General features: G+C 41.4%; 2 protein-coding genes across 6 annotated transcripts in view; one reads left to right on the forward strand and one right to left on the reverse strand.

Annotated features, from left to right (window-relative positions):
* Window positions 1-621: 621 nt before the first annotated feature.
* Window positions 622-22,467, reverse strand: LOC146205859 (malonate--CoA ligase ACSF3, mitochondrial-like). Of its 3 annotated transcripts, XM_084590511.1 has the most exons (8): window positions 21,896-22,310; window positions 21,355-21,625; window positions 21,061-21,144; window positions 18,671-18,925; window positions 15,825-15,991; window positions 15,604-15,749; window positions 8,553-8,786; window positions 622-1,055 (listed from the first exon to the last, which is right to left on the reverse strand). In XM_084590511.1, the coding sequence occupies exons 2-8, from the start codon at window positions 21,610-21,612 to the stop codon at window positions 679-681; spliced, it is 1,521 nt and encodes a 506-aa protein (XP_084446637.1). In that variant the 5' UTR covers window positions 21,613-21,625; window positions 21,896-22,310; the 3' UTR covers window positions 622-678. The 3 variants fall into 3 exon arrangements, with proteins under 3 accessions (XP_084446637.1, XP_084446636.1, XP_084446635.1); XM_084590510.1 differs by lacking the exon at window positions 21,896-22,310 and adding an exon at window positions 22,447-22,467 and having other exon boundaries at window positions 21,061-21,625; XM_084590509.1 differs by having other exon boundaries at window positions 21,061-21,625; window positions 21,896-22,303.
* A 575-nt stretch (window positions 22,468-23,042) lies between these two features.
* Tango10 (transport and golgi organization 10) overlaps window positions 23,043-26,395 on the forward strand; it is a 38,542-nt gene continuing 35,189 nt past the window's right edge. Inside the window, exons 1-2 of one of the 3 annotated variants that reach the window (XM_084590512.1) lie at window positions 23,043-23,178; window positions 23,916-24,051. The gene's annotated coding sequence lies outside the window, so the exon portion shown is untranslated. Of the gene's footprint in view, window positions 23,179-23,346; window positions 23,522-23,915; window positions 24,052-26,395 lie in introns of those variants that run through there. The other 2 variants (XM_084590513.1, XM_084590514.1) reach the window with 2 other exon arrangements.

Consider the following 26,395-nt stretch of genomic DNA (forward strand, 5'->3'; position numbering starts at 1 on the left):
TGCTAAATCAGTCTAATTTGGTTTCAAGGTCCATGCACTACTTGGGGGGGAAAAAAAGGACAACAAAATTTTTATTTTTCCCTTTCTGAAATTTTTTATCAATCAAACAGATATTTGACAGTGAATTCAATACTAAAAGGCATTTTTTCTTCATATTCATATTTGGTTCACATTTGAAAATTTAAATATTCATATCCCACTATTTTCTTTTCTGTACTTGAGGTATGTGCATCCTTGAGATACAAAATGGTTCCATTATCCCATTGTGTAGCTGTCCTAGTGTTTTCCTATTACAGTTTCCAAAACAGTTTTGTAATTTTGTATGTTTGTGTAAAAAACTAAATATTGGTGGTTTCCATCGCAAAACATGAATTTGCTTTCTTAAGGCCTGGATATGCTACTTACACTGATAAATATGCCTTGAATCAAAATGGTGAAACCTGAAAGGGTTAAACAACCTGCTAGTATACACAGCTCTCCAGTCTGCTAGTTTCATTGGCACCATAACATAGTTTTCCTATGCAGTCAGTTTTTCACTAATCTAGACAAGGCTGTCTTGAGTCGAAGGTTCTGATGAAAGGTATGTGAGCACAACAGTGCCACTTCATCACAGGTACACAATTTTAGGTTTCATTATTTTATTCCAAAATCTCTGGTCATATCAGTAGACATAGCAGATTAGGGCTTTGGGGCAGGCCACATTTTTTTGACAAGTTCCTTTTTGTTAACTTTGCCAAGAAAATTGCGTTCCAGAGCAGGCACACAATGTAAGATACTGGGCACATTATATGATGGCATGCGTTCTTTACACCAGCTTCGAAGGGCTTCAAGTTCCAATGTGCTCGTTGGATCATGCAATACGACCACAGCAGCAACTCGCTCACCCCACGTGGCATCAGGGGCTCCCACCACTGTGCATTCTTTGATGGACGGGTGGGCCAGCAAGTGGCGCTCTACATCCAGTGCACTGACCTTGTAGCCACCTGTCTTAATGATGTCAGCTGACGTACGACCAAGTATCTTGAAGACACCATCAATGCAGGCGGCACTGTCACCTGGAATGGGCACACAAGGCAGTTTTTGAACATCACTGTCATGCTTCCGCGTGCAGTACCTGCCATCAAGAGGCACTGCACATTTTCTCAGGACAGGACATTGGTCTTACAACTTTTGTGGAAAAAAAGAGCTGCAGTGTTGTCGTTTTTTTTTTCTTCGCACATCAACCAACAAAACTATTGCATGCCGTGGTGACAACGCAGTAGAAGAAAAATGAACAGAACGGTTTTGCACTGAAATGAACTCTTCATTGGGCTGACTTGTGCCTAGAAAGCACTAAGCAATTCGGCGCTGGCAATAGCAACAAGAATGCTCAGTGTGGTCAAATTTAAAGCTGGCTCAGAAACTTTGAGATAAGGTGCCACAAAACAACTACAACAATCTGGAAAAATGTAGAAGCAGTTGTTTGTGGTTAAATTCTAGGCGCATCATGCATCACAAAGGAAGTGATAAGGCAGCGTGCCAGTGGCTCTGAGCGCCAACAAACAGCTAAAAGCTTTGCAGCATTATAGTTGCCCCAGTTCACCTTCTCACGCTGGTTTAAAGCGCAATCAATTTTACTATAGGTAAATCATTGTAGTAGACAAGTGAAAACTTTTTTTTAATGCTAGTGAATAAGAGACTTTCACACTAAATTATTTGCACAAGATTATATTGGTTGTAAGTACCACATAATGTGAGCTGGGCATGTAATAAAGGGCAGCTTGCTATAAATTGAACTCCAGCATTATTGTTGGAAATTTTAGAGCAGACAGGTGTAGGTTTTAATCCACACCAATATAAACAGTTGAAGTAAATAATTCAAGAAGTTTTAGTAAATTGTAGAACGCCAAAAGAAACTATCAGTGATTTTTCCTGTACTGCAAGTGCTTTCCATATAGTACTTCTGAGAGAAATATGAAAAGGAAAGTGCGCAGGCCTGTCGACTGGCTGCAGTCAGGCCACAATCACCACATCGTGCAAATAGAAAAGTGAAAGAATCAAAATTAAGAGAAACAGACAGAGCAGGGTGCTCTGAACAAAAAGTGCGAAACAGGATATCACGGCAGAGGTGCTCGCTCTGGGGTGAGTCATTTTTATTCGGTGCCACATTAAGCATCAAGAAATTCGATTCTTCAGCTTGCTGCACAGGTGAAAGTTGGTCAGCCAATCAAAGCAACTCCAAGCAAGCATCCCAGATACACGTTAGAGGATGATGGAAGCAGAGGGATTGAAGGGTGACGAGGCAGTGGCAGAGGTAGAGTTCTAAGGTGGCATAAAGGTGGGGAAGTTAGGAGAATAAGAGTTGGAAAAAGGAAGATTGGTTTTGGTTTTGTGAGGTTTAACGTCCCAAAGCAACTCGGGCTATGAGAGATGCCGTAGTGGAGGACTTCGGAAATTTTGACCACCTGGGGTTCTTTAATGTGCGCTGACATCGCACAGCACACGGGCACCTTGCTTTTCGCCTCCACCGAAAAGCGGCCACCGAGGTCGAGATTTGATCCCGCGTAATTGGGAATACTAGTCGAGCACCGTAACCACTGTGCCACCCCGGCGAGGTGGAAAAATTCGGGCTGAAGAGAGGGGTGTGTTAAATGGCATTTTATGAAGTGTGAGGCAGTGAATAATGAAAACACTTGAGTGGTGGGGACGGGAAGTGTTTGGAGGGAGTTAAGTGCATGAGAATAGGGTAGCAAAAATTGTGTCTTGTAGAAGAGGGTTGCACGATCGGTGCATGAACTTGAACAGAAGATCACAGGTGCCAGAGTCAAGTGTTGGGCCAGACTATTCCTGTAATCTCAGTATGGTCAGATATCCACTCAAAGGGAAACTGAGCGAGAAATGAAGTCGACCCATTATTGATAAGACACACGGGATATTAACAACAAAGAGACAATTCTCATCGAAAAAGGAAATTTCATAAGCCAGGAAATACAAACAAAAGATACAGGTGACGCCATTAATGGTTAATTTTTCAACTATAAAGTTGGAAACAGCATTGACACAGGACGAAAGGAAGGAACACAACACAAGTGCTGTGTTGTGTTCCTTCCTTTCACCCCTCCATGGTGGTGCAGTGGTTACGGCGCTCGACTTCTGTGGCCAAGGATGTGGGATTGACTCCCTGCCATGGTGGCCACTTTTTGATGGAGGCGAAAAGCAAGGTGCCTGTGTGCTGTGCAATGTCAGTATATGCTACAGAACCATAGTTGGTCGAAATTTCTGGAGCCCTCCACCACAGTGTCTCTCATAGTCTGAGTCGCTCTGGGACGTTCAACCCCATAAACCAACTAAACCAACTTTCCTTTCGTCCTATCTCAGCAATGTTTCCAATATGATCGTGAACCAACAAGCCCAACTCACCACTCTTTGCAAGTATATAAACTGCATGCATCAACACCAGATTTTTGAAGTGGATTTTAGTGGCTATGCTACACAGCCATTTACTTCCAAGCAACAGCAACCAGCCCTCCTCATTGTGAACTTGGCAAGTTTGAATCAAGGGACAGGAAAATGTTTAAATTAAATTTTCTCTGTGGGTTTTCGGCTGTCAGACAAATGTCAACATAGCCAGAAAGTGTCAGACAAACACTTTTTACCAAAAGCAATAATTAGATGGAGTTGTCCCCAGTGTTTCTTCAATGGTCCCTGAGGCTTGTCTAAGAAAGAGGAGGGCACAGACTGCAGCCATTGAGTTTGTGTATGCGACACAAGAGAATGAATTGCTAGAGGAGGGAGAGGGAGGAAGCTGAGTGAAGTAAATGATGGTATGAGCAACAGGTGGGAGCTCAAGAGTGGTAGTGGAGGAAGGGGTGGTGTGCTGCTTGCTTTGATGATGGTGGTACCCTTTCACTGTCCATTGCTGCCACTTGACAGGTCAGCGCATTTGCCTTATGTGCTGCATATGTAAGTGCCAAAAGTCTTCTTCTCACCATGGATCCTGAGTAGGTCACTCAATGTGAGGATAAGACATCTGCAATTGTACTATTGCACCATTGCAAAATTGTACCATTTGCAGAGCTGGATGGTGCTTGAGCTTAACATCCCAGGTAAACATCAGCTATGAGGGACTCCATAGTGAAGGGCTCTGGTAATTTTAACCACATGGATGTGATACTTCATGTGAAAAGCCAGCAGCAGATGTCAATGCAGGCAGTGGGAATGAGAATTTTCAGTTAGGCCCTTGATTCTAGTCCTGCTCATGAATAGGCATTAAGTGAAATCTGGAAAATTTTGTGTATAAAAAGGTGCATAAACCCCAAAAAATGTTTGACAAAAATGCTGTTACGGCCTCTGAAAAACTCCAACCTTTATGCTCAACACAACCATGAGGTCCTTTTTATTATAGACTGGGAAAAGCTATGTTGGTTGCATTAGCACACAGCACATTAAAATGAAGCTAAATACTTATACTATTTGCTAACATACATTTTAATCAGCAATATTAGGCATTAATGTGAAATTTTATTTCTTAAATTCACTTTGGTGAAAATCTGGTAAATACTCATGACATGAAATTTATATCGTGAATTTGTTGTTGTTTTTTTGTTTTTTTTTTTTTCAGAAATATATGAGACTTCTTGATGTGCTGTATTAGCACCAGGAAGTTTCAGTGCTTTTACAGATAAATACCTCAAGCTATGAAAAATGGTTCACTGCCTCATAGAAAGCAGCACTTTTTCGAGGTGTTGCACCATTTTCCCTCCAAATATATAAAAAAAAATTTTGAAAAATATGTGCAAATCATAAACATGACTGTGATATGGAATTATGTGCAATAACAGAACAACTGTGTAATTATAATCCACAAGAAAAATTTCAAGGTAAAATAATCTAGCTGCAGCATGATGTTTCGGGTTGCTTTTTATTGGTATTCATTGTAAAAACTAAAGCCAGATTATATGAAGCTATAGCCCTGAAAAAAGAACATACAAAATTTATGTGGTTTGCAAGTCGATCTAGATATTTGGGAGTTTTGCATGCTTGCTAAGGAAAGTTACGCCCTGTGCTCTTCAGCCTTGTACTAAAATTCAGCACTCTGTAGTAGAGTTGGAAGTGACTTCAAAACCCAAAGCTGACTTTTTGGACTATATACATTATTTATGTAAGATATCTATGCACTATCGTGCAATATCTATTAGTCATTGGTGACACATGCTCAATGAGCATGGTACAGACAGGGCTAAGTTTGCAGGACCTGCTTTTGAGCAGCATAGATAAGCATAGATATCCATTTTGGCCAAAGCAAAGGTAGCACCATATTTAAAAACTGAGAAGTTAGCAGAGCAAAAGAAGCAGCTTTCTCACTATAATTGAGGTACCTTTCAGGCTATATGCAGCTTTAATTGAAAGTCAATGTGTGTTCAGTTACTTAAAATGTTAACCTTCACTAAATAATCAGACCAGTGTGAAGTAAAAATGCATTTCTTTCACTACTGGCAACCGCTTTCAACACCACTAGAATTTTGTTTTCACAACTCACACTACTTTTTAATCAACCCTTTGCTGATGTAATTGGGAAAGACCCTGTAAGAGTCAATGTGTAAAGATTGTAGCTTAAAAGAATTTTCTTGTTAGGACAAGACTGAATCCGGAACTATTTCTCCAATGGTAATTAAATTTTTAGGGTTGATTTTCACTGTTGGTTGGATAGTGCACTGTCAACAGCAAAATTTTACGGGATCCCCAGCGTGTGGCAGAGTGACGCTAAACTATATGCCTGCGCCACTTGCTGCAATTGCTCCCGATGGCGAGACTAACGAAAACTGCATCTGAAGCACACTTTGCACACACCTGTCCTTCGCTATTTATTAAACATGTCTCGTTGCTTGCTTCCTCAGCATCCGCTTTTGATGCTCATAGCTGCCCTGAATTGCCATGTCACCATCGCTGCACAGGGCGCAGTGCAAAAGGCAATGGCAAACTCTGCCCATTGCAAACTGGCAGTGAAAATCACACAGCGCCTCAGCAGCTTCCGTGAGTCTGATAAGCGCATCACGGGGAAGTAAGCAACGAGGTATGCTTGATAGCGAACAAAAGACAGGCGTGCGAAAAGCGTGCTTTAGATGCAGTTTCCATTAACCTCGTCAATGGGAGCAATTGCAGCAGATGGCGCAGCAATGCAGGTTTCTGCCACTTTAGACCACTGCATGTTTTCCTGCCCTGTTGCAATACAGTCACCTCACTTTCCACACCCTCCTCTCCCAACGTGGCGGGCTTGGTTGGCCTCTGACCAGCTGAAAGACCAGTCAGCCTTGGTGACTCTGACCCACGACATTATCGATGCTTAATAGTGCGTTGAATAAAGTTGTTTCCTCCTCCTCCTTCTACTGCTCTGCCACGCGCTGGAGATCACGCAAAATTTTGCTGCTGACAGTGCTTTTCGCACCTTTGCACAGTTTCTAATCCGTCACTTAGTGAAAATGGTTGCACATGCTGGGAAACACACACACACACAAAGAAAAAAAAAAAAATAATAAGCATATACATTGTTCACAGCACGTTTTTCATTCTGCTCTCAGTTCAGTTAAAAACAAAGCAACAACAAAAAAAACACATATCCAACAAGCTCCTCTCTTTTTCCGGTGCTACTGTGCTTCAATAATTATGTTACCAGAACAAAGCCAGCAACTATTTCTAAAAATGGGTCCGCACAATTGCTTCTATTTAAATTCTGGACCAAAACATTGGCAGTGGCTTAGCTTAGTTAAGCCTGGTAATTGCCAAAGCAATAGCTATGGCTACGCCTAGGTTCAGCTGGTGGTGTAGCTGGTTGTGGTGCTTGTGGTTATATGCTTATGATTATGCAGTGTTTCACTCTGGCCACAGCATATGGTTCAACTATTGTTTATCGCGGGGTGCTACCTGGTTATTCTATGTATAACTAGTAGCGAGGCAAGGAGTGCCGTGGCTGCAACGATATACTTGGTTGTGGGTGAGGTTAAGGCGGAATGTACAACTGCCGCTCCGGCACTGGCTGCAACGGCATTCTTTACGCCAGCAGAAATGAAAGCATCCCTGGAGACTGCGTTGGTTCCACCTGTCGCTAGGCCATCTCCTATAGTATCCAACGTTGCACCCCTGGCGGTAGCTGCGGTAGGAGCAGGAGTTAGGCCGCGGTTGGTAGCTACCGCCTCGCGAGTTGACGGCGCGAGTTGGGTCCCCTGTTTTTGCGCAGCTGTGCTTGGCGGCGCGCCAAAGGTCACACTAAAGGTCAATGGTAGCTACAGCCTCGCCTGTGGCTGCAACGATATACTTGGTTGTGGGTGAGATTAATGCAGAATGTACAACTGCCGCTCCAGCACCGGCTGCAACTGCATTCTTTATGCCAGCAGAAATGAAAGCATCCCTGGAGACTGCGTTGGTTCCACCTGCCACTAGGCCACCTCCTATAGTATCCAACGTTGCACCCCCGGTGGTAGCTGCAGCTGCAGCCCCATAATTCTTGTTAGCTTTAGGAGCATATGGCACAACTGCAGCTCCGCCCAGCCGTAGATCAACGTTGGGCTTAACTCTCGGTGTGTAAGCAGTGCTTGACGGCGCGCCAAAGGTCACGCTAAAGGTCAATGGTAGCTACCGCTTCGCCACGCGAAGGGCTGAAAAGTGAAAGCAGTATTGCTTTTGCAATAAAATATCTTAAAATATAAGCCTTGATAGCAGCATATGACAACGATGGTTTTCCTATATATGTGGACCGGTATAAAAAATTTTAAGTAAAGAGACTGGAAGTTTTAAAGCAGAGTGATTGGGGAATCTACTATTGGAGCCCATTCTAGATGCCTCTTAATTACAGAAATGCAGCAAGTCAGCATTCTCAATGTGCACTTGCATTTTTTTTTTAGCCTTATCTTTATATTCACAACTCAACACAAGAGTTCTGACCTTATAGAGACACTGGCGTACTATTATTACAAGTTCTGCAGCAGCAGACGGGCATGCTTGCCTGTCAAGGATGCCGTGGCTTCTGTGGCCAACACTGTGACAGATATTAAAGGGTCACAAAGGTCAACAACATCTAATTTTTGCTCTCAGTAAAAATGGATGCTTTGGCTCTTTGCAAGTCTGTTGGTTAATTTGAGAGTCAACGGAGTATTTATTGCTGAAGATGCAATGTGTGACATATAACATCAACAGAATTCATGAACTTATAATCCCAGACTGGAAGAGGATGGTGGTACAGTCTAGCCTCAGGTATCTGCAAGCAACAAAAATACTTGATGCATAGCTGCTTCCTTACGAAAACAGCTTGTGGCAGTAACATCTATACATGTTCGACCTTTTTTAGCTTCTTTTCAGTGAAAGTGCCTATTTACCATCACAGTGCAGTTGTCCTCAGTGCCCCTCAAAGCTGTCATGTCAACAACAGCTCAAGAGCTTCATAAATGCCATGCAGGATTGCCTTCAAATCGCATGTGATGTGTACATGCATGGCTAATGTATAAGCACCCAATGAAAGCCATCACACATTTACCTGTACTGCCCTTACGGTAGTTAGAATAAGTGCAATAAAAACTTACCTGTCTTAAACCAGCCATCCTGAGTGAATGAGTCCTTCGTTACCTCTGGTCTCTGCCAATAGTACTTGAACACATTAGGGCCTCTGATGAGCAGTTCGCCACTAGCATTTTCTGGTCCTTCAAGAAACTTGGTCTCTTCTTCCGTGCTCAAAACCAAAGGCTTGTATCCTAACTGCGATTTATTAGCTTCAGCAATGCACACTTCAACACCTGCTGTAGGGTATCCGACACATCCTATAAATAAGAGAAGACATGAAATGGACACATTTTGATACAACATACACATGCAAAATGCAGGCAAAACCAAAACTAACAGTCATTTGAATCTACAGGTGAATTTGCACAGATACCATCCTGTGCAGTGAGTTACTGTATGGGGGGGGGGGGCACAAAGAAGACCAGCCCTCCTGTGGCATGGCTGCGAATATTGCAAAACCCCTCACGTGCTGAGACTTCAGCACACAACTAAAAACCTGTAGCAGGCACTTGTCAAGGCAGAAAAACAGGACAGTTGTGTGCTGCAGCCTATGCATATGTTGTCAGTGCATTAAAAACAAACAAACAAACAAACAAACACACACACACACACACACACACACACACACACACACACACACACACACACACGAAAAGTGCTGCGTTTCAACTGACACCAGTTGAAGTGTAGCATTTGCTCTGTGCCTGTGTCTCTTAATTTGCCCTGTATATAATTTTTCATGCACTAGCAATATGTGCACAAGCCCTCGCACACCTCTCTCACAACAGTGAAAAAATTCTCAAATTTATTTAGAAGAACCATCCAAGGTAATTTGGATTTCAATTCAGGGAGTAATTAATTACACACTACTTGGATGCTAATAAGCAATTAAATCTACTCCACCATGATAAGTTGACCAATTTGGTTTTATCCTGCTAACTCCTAATCATCCTTGTTAGCTTAGTTGGTAGAGCAACTGCCTCGAAGTAGGTGGGCTCAGGTTTAACCTCAAGCCAAAACAATTTTTTTTTTTTCAGCTGTGACGTTTCTCGGAAAGCTATGCCCAAAAACTAGTAAAATGTGCAATGAAAATGCAGGTGGCTGGCTGGAAGAGGGTACGACCACCTAGCCTATGTGCGATGCGCATTATTATTATGGATGTATATGTGCAGAGAGGTTTGTATCACTGGGTACAAACATCTGTGACACTAGCTAGTAGTATGTTGTCATCAGTAAGCTGTTCTAAGAGAAAGTCCAAAAGCCATTGTTTACTTTTGTAATTTTAACTAGCAAAGAAGTTCCACGAATTAAATACTGTTGCTCTAAATTTAAAAAAAAAAAAAAATATTCTCTACAAGCTGGTAAATAACCAAAATTCCAGTACTACTGGTACAATTCGGGTCACCTCACATAGCAGAGGAAAGTTATTGACTTTTTCATGTTCCATGAAACACACCCAGATGAAGACAAGTCCACTTGTCGAAACGTTGGCTAGGCTAGCGAACTGAGGCTCCTTTTCTACCCTTGATCAGTGCTCTTTCATATTGTGTAGCCATCTCCTTTCTCTAATTATACCCTAGATCATAAAACACACAAGGCATTCCAGCAACTATCCTAGCATATTAAAGCACAAAAGCCTTTTGGAGCACCACTTCAAATCAAAGGGCCACTTTACACCCTCTGGTCGAAAATATTTTCTTCCACGGTGACTGTGAGACTTCGCCCCAGAACGCAAGGCTGCAAAACGCTTTCGAAAAGAGTAATTAATAATGCAGTTACAGCCATCGTAATCACCCGATTCTGTCGTGTTTCTCTCCTCCCATTCCCTCGCAAAGGTTTCTCACTCTCCTGCCCGATCGTCTAGCCTCCGCAAGACAAATTCCCCTTCCTCCTCAGCGTTTGGCGGGAGGTGGGGCGTGGTACCCTGCGTGCGCGAAAAAAAACGGGCGAGGGAGCGCGCACCGCTGAATTCAGTCCGGCCGTGGCGAGGGAAAAGCGCGCAGCAAGCAGTGGACACAATTAGTGGTGTACGACCATCTTTCACCCGTCAGTCAGCGAGACAGACCAATGGATGTCACTTGCTAGTCCGACGTCAGCCTTGCGGCTCGACGGGCCAGCATAGAAAACGGGGAAGCTGGTTTTCCGAAGGGGAGGATGAGAGAGCTTTGATCTGCATTTTTGCTGCTTTGCGGCGTGCGTATCGCTGTAGCATTTTGCACAGACTATCTCCGATACCTGATCGAAGCACTGGGCTCCTTTGCTTAAAAAGTCATACCCTGAACAGTGGCCCTTTAAAGCGTATTTTTCTATGGTGGTAGGTGACAGAACAAGTTTCAGTGAATTCAAGGACATTTCAAATATTGAATGCTTCAATGAACGAGCTAAAATAAGAAACTTCCTCTACCACAATGAAGACAAGATGTCAAAGATCTCTGATGTTTTTATACAATAGTAGTTTTTACTGCATAGATAAAAAAGAGGACTCCATTGTAACAGGAGGGATTTTTATAAGGCTCATTATCACTTTTTCACAAGCTACTAAAGACTGCAAAAAATGTCTTTTTATCCATACAATAGTTTCGAACCCCGCCATGTTAAAGTACAAAGAAATTTTACTCAATGACCAATTTTTCTAGCACAATACCCCCATTGTTCATCAAATCTGCGGTTACCTGATCCTCCCCAGCTGTGTTGCTCCTTTTCATGGCTTCTAAAGCTTTCTTTACTTTGTTCTTCATTACTGGCGAAACATCTGATTGCTCTTCACAATTAGGATTTCCAATATCACCCTGATTACTTTAGCTACTGTATAGATCATTGTAAAGCTCCTCGGCTACCCTGTTTTATCCATATTGCTAATGACAATTGCCCCCCTTGTCTCTTAGTGCTTAAATCTGATTTTTGCCTATGCTTAGTTTCTTCTTGACTGCTTTTAGGCTGCTGCCATTCATTAGAGCATGCTCTATTAACTGTATGTTGTACTTCCTTATGCTGGACATTTTATGCTTTTTGATTAACTCTGGTTGCTCAGCCAGTTCTATTATGTCTGTTTGGAGAGGCTTTCATACCTTGATGTTTCTTAATCAGATTTTTTGCCTGCTTAGACAGTTTACCGGTATCCCCTTTAGCTATCCTACTGCCTACTTCTACTGCGCACTCAGTAATATTTCTGAACTATTGTTCATTGCTTCTACACTAAAGTAGTATCCCTCGGTTAAAGGTGAATATCAGTTCTGTACCGAGGTGCTGAATTCCTCTACTTTCCCTGTTACCGCTAATTTGTTGATGGGCTTATATAACCCTACTATTTTGTACTGTTCCCTCTTCAAATTTAGATTAATTTGAGACCTTACCATACTATGGTCACTGCATCGCACTTTTCAAATTACGTCTACACCCTGCACAACTCCAAGGTTATAGCACAATATGATGGGGCTTTTCCATGTCCATTTCTGGTTCTTTCGTTTGCTGAAGCAGGTATTTATGATTCGTAAATCACTGCAATCTGCAAACCCAACTAATAACTCCCCTCTGCTAGTTCTAGAGCCAATGCTTTATTCAGCCACTGCCTGGTCTCCACCCTGCTTCTTGCCTTCCATGACATTGAAGCTGCCCATTATTACAGTGTACTCCACTTTTACTTTATCCATTGCCGATTCCACGTCTTCATTTTTTCACTACTAGGTCATCATGACTACATGCTGGCATACAGGCCTACATTCAATTTATACCGCTTATTAAGTTTAATTACAATGCCTGCCACCTTCACATTAATGCTACAGAGTTACTCTACATTAACAATGATACGCTTATTGCCAAGAAACTCTACACCTAATTCTTGTCTGTCTGCTAAAGCTCAATAGCACAGTACATGCCTGCCCTTTAATATAGTATATGCCTCATTTGTCCTCATAACCTCACTGAGCCCTATGATATCCCATTTATTGCCCCCTAGTTCCTCGAACAGCATGGCTGGACTAGTCTCATTGGATAGGATTCCAGCCATAAATGTTGCCAAGTTCAGTTTCCAGTGGTGGCCTTTCCAGAGCCGGAGATTCTTCCGCCCGCCGCAGCGTTAAAGGTCTGACTGCGGCCGTGGTCAGTTGCTCCGCAGTCAGTGGGGGCTCTGGGCTGGGGGTTTATTCCAAGTATTCATATAGACTGTGTTAACACCGTGCTTACAAACAAAAGGGGCACTCATGGACACCACCCCAGAGTGGGGGTGAAACATAGGCTTAGCTCCCATAGGAATACATGTAAGCGGATGTTTTCAAATCGGTTTCCCATTTTCACAGTATGCTAATGATGTTGCCGTTTGGTTCAGAGCAACCATGCACGTCCTAGAACAGATTGTGGAAGTATGAAATTTCATTTTCAAACCAGAAATATTTTTAAAAACTGCGAAACACATGGGAGTATAAGTCGGGGCCACGACTCGTAGAAACAGACATAAGCAAAACTTACCAAAATATATTTCTCGTTTCATAGAGAACCTTTGGAGACAGTCAGTGAGTACAAGCTGGCGAACGCTTTGTAGGAGTCAGCGATAAAGTATGCATACGTCATTTAGAATGCAATCTGTATTTACATGCTGTAAGAAACTTGCATTGTGAAATGGCGTACCCCTGTAAGGCTCACATCCGCTGAGTGTTTCTTCGAATTACGCAAGTTTCTCACGTATTCTGGCATGCTGTCGTATGTGTTAATTTGCTTACCTTACTAACACTGTTGGTCAAACCGTACAGCTTATACTTCTTAAATGCCATAGAAAAGAACACAAAAGATTGGCGCACAATAGCAGACGGTGGAGCAGACGATACACTCGATTTAGTACAGACGGCTGCGGCGTCCATGAGTGCGACCTGTGTGTGTAAACATTGGGTACATCTTCTGCTACAGTGTGTGGTTTATTTATGGTGTTGTATGAGCACTGCCTTCAGTAAACATCTGTGTCGTTTGATTGGCAGCATCTGCGAGGGAATGTACCCTGTGTGGCAGCAATTTGGACCACACGAGAAGCTTACGCGATTCGGAGATGCGCCCAGCGGATAGTGAGCCTCTTATCGGTATGCCAGCCAAGTGCCAGCTTTACAAATAATATTTATTATCGGAACGTTTTAAAAAAAGGGTGCTTCAAAATGATATGTCATACTCTGCCACACTATTATTGAAAGCACTCGACAACTTTTGCCGACTGGCCGCCTCCGCTGGTGTTCTGCGAAATGAAAAAATTATATAGATAAATTTTGCTTACATTTTATCCTGTGGGTTGCACTCCCAACTCTTACCGCCCTGCATTTTGCGGCATCTTAAAAATGCTCTGCCTTCAAAATAACAATTCATACCTTAAAATCTGTTCTAGTATGTTTACAGTTGCTCTAAACTAAAGAACAGAATCACAGGCGCACTGTGAGATCAGAAAAGCAATTTGAAAACATTTGCTTTCATGTATTCCTATGTGTACTAAGCCTATTTTCACCCCCCAGTCGGCCCATTTGGGTAGCAGCAGCGCCACCACATCTTGTTTACGTCGGTGTTGGTCTATAGGAAGTGATAGTCAATTACTACACCAGGGCTAGGTCACACCCCAGACTTGGTCATGCAATCCCATCGACAGAAATTCTTTTTTTCTTTTTTTTTTAATAAGGTGGAAAATTGCCCGAAACCATGATTCAAACCACACCGTCCTCTAGCATGCGAGACATATGTTCTACCTATACAACACTGCTGCACCCATCGTTATACAATGTTAATCATGAATGCCTTATTACTTCAATTCACTTTTAGTTGGTCTATGATGTGGCTCAATTTAAAATATTAAAGTTGAATATAATGAACTTCAAATATATAGGCACTGAAACTTAGGGACCGATACTGAAGACAACTTCATTCAAGAGAAGACAACTTCTCTTTGTCAAAATCGATTGTATGATGCATCAATTATAGAAAATGGCGGTAGAACAGCAGCTACTAGTCCAACCCACAGCGAACTAAAGGTACATAAAGAATATGTTTCAGAATACCCGGACCCGCTTGTGATGGAACTCTATGCAATCCGCGATGCTATGGAGGCCATAAATAAAATAGATTCCATAACAGAAGCCCACATCTATACAAACTCCTTAGCCGCCATAAAACAACTGAAGAAAGTGACGAAGACGCTATGTATTACCCAGGAAATCCATGCACTAAATAAAAAAACAAAGATAAGCATCCAGATACATTGGACACAAGATTATGCTGAGAACGCTGAGCAGAGAAAAGTTGACCACCTCACACACGAAGTTCCAAACACTAATGCGCCCCCCCACCAGGCTCCCTTTCAATGCCTGCTCCGCTGTTTCCATCTTAGCATCCTCTTTAAGGAAAAGTACACGTGCTCTCATTCCCCCGTGTACTTTCCCCCTCCCTCATAACTTAACGAGATTGGAGGAAGTTTCCCTTAGAAGGATAAGAGCTGGGGCGGCCCTTACCCCGTCGGTAACATGCCGATGGGAATCTCACGCAGACATCGGACCAACCACATGCCCGAAGTGTTCCACACTAGCTGCAGAAGTGGATGTTCGCCACCTGCTATGGACTTGTGCAGGGACAAGGGCATCAAGGACACAGATTCTGCGCGAAGTGGGACTAACCACAACAAGGGAAGAGGACTTTTCTAAATGGCTCACAGACAACCTCTTTGGCTATGCTATGTTTGTCCAGGATAAAAGACACATTTGTTGTCAAGCAAAATTGGGTTTAAAAGTAGAACTTTTTTTCCTCGCCACTTAAGTCAGACTCGAAGCATAAAGAGAAACGAAACAACAGTGCAGCCTAGTCTCCGGGATCTGCTAACACGAAACTGTCTTGACACACTGCCTCTTGCTAGTAAAAATAGCCACTGGCGGCGACACCTGCATTTCACTTTTTCTTTTCTAGTTTATAAGGCTCCATTTCCAGTGAAAGTAGTGTCTTCATCAATAGAATGCAATAATCTATCGATAAAGACCGAATTCAATCCGTCCTTAGTGTCCCTTTAATAAGAAAGTTCTAGCAGGATACAACAAAAAAATTATAACCAAAATGAATTACCAGGATGCCTTTTCCCATGTAGAGGATTCGACAGTGGTACGCCAACCTCAGTCATTCCATATCTTTCCAGTATAGTCATGCCAGTAATGTCCTGAAACTTTTCAAATATGGGCTGCGGCAGAGATGCTGAGCCGCTTATGACGAACCTGCAGCAAGTTCGAAAGAGAAAAACTTTATTTCTGCATTGCCACTGGGGTAACCTGCTGGTATCAAATGCCTACCTGATATTTTTTGCAAATGTTTCTTGGACCACCTCCGGTGCTGTCTCTTTGCAATGTTTCAGGTGCTGTTCATAGTGCTCAATCAACTTCACATACATGGTAGGAACAGCCATAAAAACCGACACTGCTGGCTTGCTTTTATCCAGGTGCAGCAAATGTTTCCAAACCTTTTGTATGAAGGTGCACACACACACAAAAAAATCAAACACAGCAGTTGCACTTTGCCAATTCCATCTAGCAAAAGGAAAGCCCACAGGCTCATGCAAAGTTGCAGTGAGCACAAGCCAAAAAAGCAGTCATGACCAGGACTTACAAGACCATTCCTGAAAACCTATTATGTTAATTTCTATAAATTGTGTGTACCACAATCCGCTAACCTGCTCCCCAGCAAAATTTATGAAAGGTTATTTGCCTATTGGCAACTAATAGGCAATTAGTCTCATAACAAATTCATCAAGAAGAAACTTTGAAAGGCTATAACGATCCCCTTTCACTGGGAGGTAGCATTCACAGAGCTATCACTGTGATGAGGTCTCCATTGGATGCATGCAATGATGTGGGGTCACTGTGGCATATGAACATGCAAAAGCATACATCCTCTACACTTACCATATATAAATAAGCAGCTTTCATTGGGCATTCATTGCCCCCCTGCACTAATGGCAAGTTGCTGATCAGCAAAGCTATCTACTATCATGACCAGATATTTAAGTGCTGTACAAAACTAGGCAGCTTTGCCTGCAGCATTCTGTTAACTTCAGACCATGTTAAATTGCTGTTGTCAAGGAAGCTAGTGCAGCTCTTGTTCCAAATTGTACAAGTTGCTCCTTCCTAGACTGATATGAACTCGTCTGAGACTAATAGGAGACCTATATATTTTTATATGTATTCATAAGGCTTATGATCAGGTGCATCATTACAAGCTAATTAGTAAGCTCAAACCTTTTGGTATTAACCCTACTGTTAGCATAACTTAGCATAAAAAAAAAGTAGATTCTGACTACTGGGAAGTTTTTAGCGCTACCACAAAGGTCTGTTTTAGGTCCCTCCCTCCCTTTTTTCAGTATATATGAACAACACTTACATTTGGGTAGCTCGCAGAGTAAACATATAATTGTTAACATTTAGAAAAGGGAGAATTTTTGTTTCACACACAATATTAGCAAATTAACATTAGCAACAATGATAGTCAAATATATGTGTTTAACATTTACAAGTAAGATAAAATTAAACATAAATATTACTAATATATACTCAAAAACCTACAGACAATTGGGGTTTCCAAGTAGAAAAATTTTATCAACACCACTCAATGTCAAGCTACAGTATATAAATACCTTATACAACTGATTCTAGGATATGCTAGTTTTGTGAGGAATTTTGATATTCGCACCTCATTGATAAATTACAAAAAAAAAGAATAGAGTGCATTGTTTTTATTTAATGTACTAGAAATACTCAAGGCATGACAGTAAAATACCCATGCCAAACACACACGCAAATAATAACAGTAAATTCTTCATGCCTGAAATATAATAATGCAATTATTTTTGGAGTTAGAGCTACACCTCCAGATTTAATCTATACTACAGTGATAGCCCCTCCAAGCCAGTAAAAAATTTTACCCAATTATAAACAGAGATCATGAGCACAAACTTCATCAATGCTGCCTAAACTAATATTAACATTATTTTGCACATAATGCTACTGTTTCTTGATTAAAAAGTCGAAAAAGTTTCCATAAAACTGTATGTCAGCACACAAGTCAAGAGTATCTGTCAGAATTACCTGTAAAAACCATACCATTTGCTTCGAAAATGCAGCAGAGGTGCATCACTTGGCTAAACATTATGAAAAAAAAAAAAAAAAAAAAAAAAAAATTGCTACTAGATAGAAGTTGCTACTAACAAAGCCGCATGCTTTTCTGCATGTGGAATGGGCAAGAAAGTAACAATTCATGGATGAAATACATATGGCAAACTCAAAAAGCTGTGAGTGTGTAAAACTAATTCCATTAAATTTCCATGAGTAGCAACATATGTATGCCATTAAAATTTAAGACCGTAAGCACTTACTAGCATTAAATTTGTCTGCGAGGCATGGGAATTAGTGACATGTGCATCTGTGGTGGCATCTAGTCACTCTCAACGTGTGCCTCTGAAATATCTTTTGATATTTCTTTTTTCTTCTGCACCAAAGTCATATCAACATAAATAAAGCCACACATTTTAAATGCGTCATCATCCTCGCACAGGACTAATCCCAAAAGGTGTGTCAAACCGTTTGAACCCCACTGTGATGCATACGAATATTCATTCTTTTTCCATTAACTATTGAAGAGTGAAAAGGTTGTCACATGAATATGTTGACATGGGGATACGAAGTGCTTGGTCAAAACATTTAGAGTACACAACTAGTGAGAACGATCCCTCTTAAAATGTTTACTAAACCTCCTGTTCGTTGTTCAAAGCAATTTGAGCAGTGTATTATGCCTGATCTTGACAGTTTTAGAGATGTGTGCATTGTCCACATCTACTATTTAGACTGCGGCTGTGCTATGTCACACTATCGAGCACTGTCAACCCTTTGCATCCCACTCCTGCATGAGCCTGAAATTTGGCCTTATAGTATGTGAAAATAATTACAGCAAATACAAAAATGCACATACAGTATTAAATTTTTTGCTAGGGCTATCTACATGCAAAACTCCCACAATGCCAATCAAAAGGCTCATGTTAAGGCATGTAAAGTAAGTGCACTCTCTTTCCTGATACTGCTAATGGACCAATAAAAGCAGAGTTCAAGAGAAAATGGTTTCTTCCTATGCATTAGACTGGATGACGCACCTCTGCAGGGCTGAACTTGGGTAGCATCAGGCAAGCAGCACGAGAGTACAACGGAGTAAGCAGACCACTTATAATTCCATGAGTGTGATGAAGCGGCAGTGCATGCAGCATCACATCAGCAGATGTCCACTGCCATGCTCTCCTGATCTGAGCCACTTGGAAATGCACATTGCGAAACGAAAGGGCAACTCCTTTCGGAGGTCCCGTTGTTCCACTGGTATACATCATCAGAGCATCTTCTTCTTTCAAGCTCTCCTGTAACAGGTCACAATGAAAAGGCAGTAAAATGCAGTGCAAGCAGATAACACACGTCTGTCCATCCGAGTTGTTCCCCACCGCTCAGTCCTGGTTGAACGATGGTCCTTGGTTATTTGAAGCATGCAAACACTGAAGCTTATGAATACAACAGTACACCATGATTTTGGCTAGTGCTTATTTTCACATGCAGTTTTTGTTCTGCAGCTGGCTGACTGTATACTAGTTCATTTCATTCGATACCTGCTACACTTACGAAAAGCCTGTGTTCTCAGCTGCATAAGCAGTATTGAAAGAACGGCAGAAGATCCAACAGTCACCTGTCCAACTTTAGACAGGTGCTGTCCAAAGTAAATAAAGGCAACTCTGTTGAAAAGACTTAATTGTTCCGAATCCCAGCTGCAGTGGTAAAAATTTATCGGTTCACTTGTTAAGTCGTACAATTATACTTAAGCTGCATATGTATATTGAAGGATGCACAGAACAAGGAAGATGAAATAAATTTTTTCGCCAATAGCCTTCCATTTACTTTTGACAGCACCTGTACATCCAGCTCCTTTATTCTATGCCCTTTTCTTCTTGCCCATATTCTGCATTGCACTTCAGCATGTAATATAGTGAAAGCTAACATGTAGTGAAAGCTAAATATACCAAGCAATGATGTGTTTTGTGTGTTCAATAATTATGTCTTCCAAAACTACCATTATTGGTTTATGTCAAAGAAACACATCATACACATCAAACTAGCAGGGTGTTTATTTTTTGCAAGCTTAATAAAAGCGGGCTTTAGAACTGTACTGAGAAATTAAATCAAAGTGCACATCCTGACCTATTTTCTGCAAAAGAAAAAAAGAAAGAAAAAATGCAATAAGACAGGGCACAGAAAATCAGGAAGATGCTTTACATCCAATGTTATCAATGACTATGTTATCAAACCATACATCTGTTTGACCAGCTGAGATACGTTTCATTAAAGAAATAAAGCTCTAAAACGACGAAATATGCACAAAGTGTTGGAAAGAAATGAAGAAAGTGCCGTTTGGTCATATTAAAGACAGCACAGCACTTTTGCTGTTTTCATCTTTCATTTCACGTTTTTTGCACAGTTGTTTTTTGCACCCCTAGCAGCCTTGGACGAGCCAGGCTTGCTGCAAGCAGACAGTCATTTCTGGATCCTATTGAGTACTGCTAGTTAAGCATTTTTTGTTACTCTGTGTCTGGTTTGCAACAAGCAAGGTTCTTCCAAAACCAATATTGTTCAGTCGCCAAATTGTGGTGCAAGTGCTAAAAGATCATTCAGGCTAAAATTTCGTACATATACATCTTAACCAACTTAGCCTTGACAGCACTTCCTTTTCTTCTAGCAATTTAGTGAAGCTCAATTATATCTCCAGATGAACCTCCCAAATGAAACAAAACTGCCAGCTCTTCCCTGCAAGGCTATTCTTCAAATTACATTTCAGCATGCCTCTCGCAGCTTGCACACAGTAACATTGTACATTACTATTTCACTAAGATGTTGCAAGCAATGACTAGGTGAAGTATTCTGAACACTACAGCTTCCTTATGCATAGCCCCACCATCTTATGCACCTGCAAATGATAATGTGTTGCAAATGTACTGCTTGTACATTTTCCAACACATAGTGGTAACTAAGCTCGAAAAAGGGAGGTTTAAAATTCTAAATAGACATATGGGCTATAAGGGATGCCATTGCAGAAACCTCAGGATTAATCTTTTGTCTTTATCGAAACTTCGTTTACATGTGTTGGTTCTCGTCTTATGGAGCTGTGGCTAGCACATCACAGAGGCACCGTTCCCATTTCTTTGTTAAAATAAAATCACAGGTTATAAGTGTTTTGCAAAGCCACATGAGACATTTTCAGCAACAAATAAGCTTGCATTTATTATGTTTCATTTTTACCAAACATCAACGTGAATTAAAATAAAAATTACGCATATAATTCACTAGGATGAATGCACTCAAAAGAACGACATAGCATGCATGGCAGTAGATAACTCCTCTGAACATACTGGGCACACTACATGCATGTCACACAGCATTCACAGGCAATCGTGATGGACTAGCAAAGCTTGTTGACGGCTTTAGTAAACATGAACCCAACAGTACTTACCCAATCTTTCTTTTCAACTTCTTCTGCTCTTTCATTGTCTGGTCCGTCAATTACAATGGCAGGCAGGGAGAGACGTTCTGCAAGCTTTACAATTCGTTCCTTATATTCATGGGTAGTGAGTAAGATTGATGACTGCGAATCTTTAATATAGTATTCCAGCATTGAATCTGGATGTTGATGATACAGAGGTACAGCTACATTGCCACCCAACCAGCACGCCCACTGTGTTGCAACGTAACGAACATCACTAGGGCACAAATATGAAATTCGTATTTGATCATGGAGCTTCGTCACCTTGGATATTTGTTCCTGAATGTGCTGGCTAAAGCCAAGCAGCTGACCATAGGTGTGTGAGCCAAGTGCATCAACCACAGCCAGCTTGTTCAAATGTTCTTCAATGCCTCCATACACTGGGGAGAATGGGGGTGGGAAGTTCACAACAGCCGAGGATGCACATTTTACAGAAGAAGCACATCCAAGTTTCAGTTTTTGAAGGCTCAACAAGTTCTTCAGTAAGGTACCTCGCAACCTTGCAAAAAATATAGGTGGCATTTTGCTTCAAATCCTGAAAAAGAGAATTACACGAAACGATCAATTTCCAAAGGCTAAATTTGCATTGTCATTGCACAGTGAACCGCATTATCAGGCGTCCAAGAACCGCAGTCCTAACTTATCCCAAGTAAAAATCATCGCAAGGCACGTTTGCTGCACCCACCAACAAACATGTTTATCTGGTTTAACTGGATTTTTGTTCGTTTAATTTGACTACCATCCTATTACTTGTTCTTTATTCTTGCTGCTATTGCCGTGACGTACAATAATTTATGCGACTCACTTCATAAAAGTCCAATGAGACGAAGCCCCCCGACTCGGCGCTATCGTGGCCGCCTGAAGAGGACAGCAGAGTCGCAGAGTCGCAGAGTTCGAACACCTGTTGCCGTTCACCGCTTACCGCTTGATAACATATGGCATGTGACCACACCGACTACACGCTGCAGGAAATGCCCATGTACTACACTGTAAACTATAATCTGACAGCAAAACGTTAACAACAAAAACTGCCCCTTGTATTTACTGCTGAGCACGTTATACATGTGGTGTTTGGAAGTACTACGATTGTAATTTTAAGCGAAGCTATTTTCTCCCAAAAGTTACATTCCTTTTCTCCTTGATTTTCGCTGCGTGATGTACCAAAGTGAGCTTGGTATGATTTGGTTCGTTTGGTTTCGTAGCTGCTGTAGCTACCACTTCGCTACGCAACAGGTTTGTTTATTTTGGGCAAACATTCCTCCTCATAAGTCAGCCCTTTAGCTGTCTGTAGAGTTCTCAACTTGCTAATGTTTTTGTTCTAATCGAGAAGTTTTAAGCCTCAAAAGCAAATCATACTTGACTTCAGTAGAGCGGAGAGTTGGGCCAGTTGGTACATATTGGTAAGGATTAAAACCAGCGGAAATACGCAGATAAAGAGAGAAGCACACAACTACCAATGTTGTGTTGTGTGCTCCTCTCTTTGTCTGCGTCTTTCAGCTGGGTTTTATCCTTGCCATACTTGACTTGCTGGAGGTAGTGCGATATTGAATCACAGGTAGAAAACAAGTAGCTTATCAACACAAAAACTGCCGCTGTAGAGAACTCCTCTCAAGTTGGAAATGGCCTCCACGCAAAGAGAAAGGAGCTACTCAACAGCAAAATATCTAATCTCGTATTTATCCCCTGGCGTGCCCGTACTGCCCGTACTGCCCGTACCGCCATTCATGAACGTCGTCTGCTAGCAAAGTACGGTAGTGATGGTAGTAGTTTTTTTGTTTTTCTAAGCAATAATAACTTACTTTTTACAATCTCTTTTAAGCCTTTAGCTAACATTGTTTGCTGTTGTTTTGTATTTTTTCAAAAGCATGCGCTAATGTTTGTGTCTTGTTAAGTTTGCTGTCCACTTTTTGAATCTGAGGCCTGGCAACTCTGTGACCGTCCTGTTTCGGCTGTTCGTCAGGTGAGCCAGCGCATGAGCATAACGTATTTCGTTTCGTTTACTCTGTGATGTGTCGTGGAAAGAAAACAGCCAGTGGTTACCCATTCCTGCTGTGAGGCGTATCTCTTGAACGGGATTTTCGCAGGCATGTCAAAATGACGATGTCGGTTTTTTTTCGATTGCGGATTAACCTGTGTTCGTTTCCTTCCGCGCGCTCAATGAAACTGAACGAAATCGGCTGTGTTCTTTTTCTCAGCCGAGAATTATTTTTGCACTTCCACATTTTTTTTTTTTTATCGGCAGCAGCTTTTCATGCTCTGATTTCACTTTGCCAATTTGTTTTATATTATTTGCAGCCGATACAACGCGGCCGTTTTGCTTCCTTCTTTCGTGGCCCAAGCACCTTCTAGTTGGTTTAAATGGACTTTACAGTGGCCCTGTATAGACCTGTGGCTTTGCATTTGTTTGTGCAGCGCTGTTTCGTGCCACTCGGTATGAGCGCATTATCTTAGCATTTTTTTCTTCTTTTTACTAGTGCTGAGAGGTTGCGACGAGTAACTCACGACGTGCATTAGCTCTCGTCGTGTGTACTTGTGCATTTATCGCATGATCACGCTCGAGCATTTTCGTCTGTTTTTGACAGGCATTCAGCCCACTGTACTATTGTGTTCTTTTAACTGACAAATGACTCGCTAACAGCAGCAGCCTAGGAGTGCCGGAACATACTCAATGCCGCGATATACTTTCCACATACATGGTGCTCTAGTTTCGCTCTGGTTATCAGGATGATAGGAGTGGCTGTACAGGACGAAAATCGTCCAATCATACATTTTGAACTGTGTGCCACTTTCTGCGCAACTGATATTTTCGTTTGCTTTTCAGTGAGTTACACTGGCTTTTATCTACAAAGAGGACTTCATGCCTGCACCTAAGTTGCTTCGTTAAACTGACCGAGTTTGAAAGTCATTGGCATGCACTGTAGGATATGATGGCACCAGAGGCATACTTTGGCGTCTGACCAGGTGCGATAATTTTGTTAGCAGTATAAAGTGATGAGTGTGGTTGAAACTCTATGCAGGGAAATTTTGTAGACTACTACTTACATTTGTAACTAATTGCTGTATGTTGGTTTTTGACGGTATTCTGAATTTTACAAGCAGCAACAAGCTGCTACAATACACCACATCTTGTAAGCCATGTCAGTTCAGTTGAGTCGTTCAGTCGTGTTCGACTCTTCGTGAGCCTATGGACCATGTCACGCCACGCTTGCAGTTATTCAATTGTCAAACTGAGCTTTCATGGATAGCAACTTTAGCTTTTTGTGCTAGTAATGCTCATAGTGTCTCTGTGGGAGCGAAGTCCATAATGCGGATTGTAAGAAGCTAGGTTTAAAAAACAAAACAAAAAAAACAAGCGGAATTTGTTTTCTGTGACATGACTTTTCAGAAGGCTTTACTGTAACTGGCTTCTCAGATAGAACAGGGGATTCTGCACTATTTATACAATAGCTTGTTTTGCATACAAGAAGTGAAGTTGAATGTTCACTGAGGCTGTAGAAGAATGGCCAATTGAGCTAGTTGGTAGAAATCAATTTTGTGTGGGACTGCACGAGAACAGTATATATATTTCATCTTTCCTTGCACTTCACACAAAATTATTCACTAAGTTTGGTGGCTATTCCAGCTAAAGGAGCATAATTTTGTGATGACATGTGCTCTTTGGATGCATTCTAATTCTGTTCAGTGGTGTGCAGAAACTGTGAAAACATACAGAATTCTTTTTCGTGTCAGTTTGTCTCATTTGAACCTTCCTTGACGTGAGAGACAAAAAGGGCATGATATCCACAGTATTGACTTTGCAGCACTCTTGTGGAAATTCTAGCACCAAATGAATCCAAACAAAATTATTTTGTTGGGAATACTAGACTTCATTGAGAGTAAGGGGCAAAAATGGTCAGAGAAAGCCACCAAGCACAAGGAAGCCAAAGGGTTGCAACACTTAATTGCAGTTGGTGTTGTGTGAACTTACATAAAGTAGTTTTTATGCACTTCCTGTTGTGAGTAAGCATTCATCAAGCTGCACAGCTTATTGAAGAAAACTAGCAATTTCATGCCTTATCTTGCTCCCAAAACTAGTAGAGCGAAAGGTTGTGTGGTCACAACTGATCTTGTGGCATGCTATAAATGCAAAGCTAACCGTACCAGTTGCCAACATCTGAGTTAATTGAGCTCAACTCAGACTTTGGAAGAATGCGGCCCTTTGCACTACTTTTTTTTCCGAAAGGAAAGATGCCCTTATGGGGCATTTGACTTCTGTTTATTTTTTACCTATTTATGCCCCAAAAGCCATTTGAAGTAATCAAGAGTTGAAATTGGCGATGCAATCAATATTGCCGGCAAACTGAACCGTTGTTCACAAACTAAATCAGGGTGAGATTGCGGGGGTCAGTACTTAAATAAGCTTAGAAGTAGGCTAGCAACTCTGGACCAATGAGTGGCCAGGTAAAGGCTTGCTGGTGTTGTTTTTGCTTGTGAAGAATTGTCAAATTTGCAGTTCTCTTTTTTGAGTTATGGCTAATTGCAGTTCCTCGATATTTTTGTCAAGTTGTCTGTGCATGCGGCAAGCAGTATGCTAACAGTCTTCCCATTAAAAGTATGCTTTCTACATTGGTGCAAGCCATGTAGTTGTAACAAAAAAAAAAAAAAAAAACTCATTTATCATCACCTCTAGCATTTTGAGCTTGCGCATCAACAACTCTGTCTTGTCCGGGTTAGATATTTTTCATTGCGCGTGGATCTCTCTCTCACCATTGACCTAATCTTCAAGACGGTATCTTCCCTTGCGCACAAAGCAAAAATAAGCTACACTAATAGTTTTCTTCAAAAAAAAAGAACAAATGTGTAACAACTAATTATCATCCCATTGCTATTTCTTCCTTCTTTAGCAAAGTCACAGAATGAAAAATTGTTTGTCCGTCTGACGAATTATCTTAAAAAACTTATCGGTTTAGCTTCCGGCCTGGTTTTTCTACTGAATGGGCCTTAATTTTATAACAGGTAAAATTAAAGAAGCTATTGATTGCTGTAATTTTACTGGCACATTGTTCATTTATCTCACAAAGGCATTTGACTCAATTTATCACAACATGCTTTTTTGGCAAAATTAAACACCCTTTGTGTGTTTGGTCCTGCACTAAAATTTATTTGCAGCTACTTATTTAAATGGATTCAAGCAGTTTCCATTTCTGTTACTTACTCTGTACCAAAGACAACTAACTTTGGCATTCCTCAGGGTTCCATCCTTGGACCACTTCTTTTCCTAATATGCATTAATCATGTGCCATCTTGCCTTACCTCTTCTGAGTGT

This window comes from Amblyomma maculatum, chromosome 1 (assembly GCF_055883805.1).
Source record: "Amblyomma maculatum isolate TAMU_Amacu chromosome 1, ASM5588380v1, whole genome shotgun sequence".
Taxonomy (NCBI): domain Eukaryota; kingdom Metazoa; phylum Arthropoda; class Arachnida; order Ixodida; family Ixodidae; genus Amblyomma; species Amblyomma maculatum.

What these genes read in the sequence shown, in the direction of transcription:
- LOC146205859 (XM_084590510.1), bottom strand. Translation starts at nt 21,612, where the DNA reads ATGCCACCTATATTTTTTGCAAGGTTGCGAGGTACCTTACTGAAGAAC. An exon ending in ACATTTGCAAAAAATATCAG is followed by an intron (nt 15,750 to 15,824) that starts GTAGGCATTTGA and finishes AACTTGCTGCAG; the next exon opens with GTTCGTCATAAGCGGCTCAG. An exon ending in ACATGGGAAAAGGCATCCTG is followed by an intron (nt 8,787 to 15,603) that starts GTAATTCATTTT and finishes TCTTATTTATAG; the next exon opens with GATGTGTCGGATACCCTACA.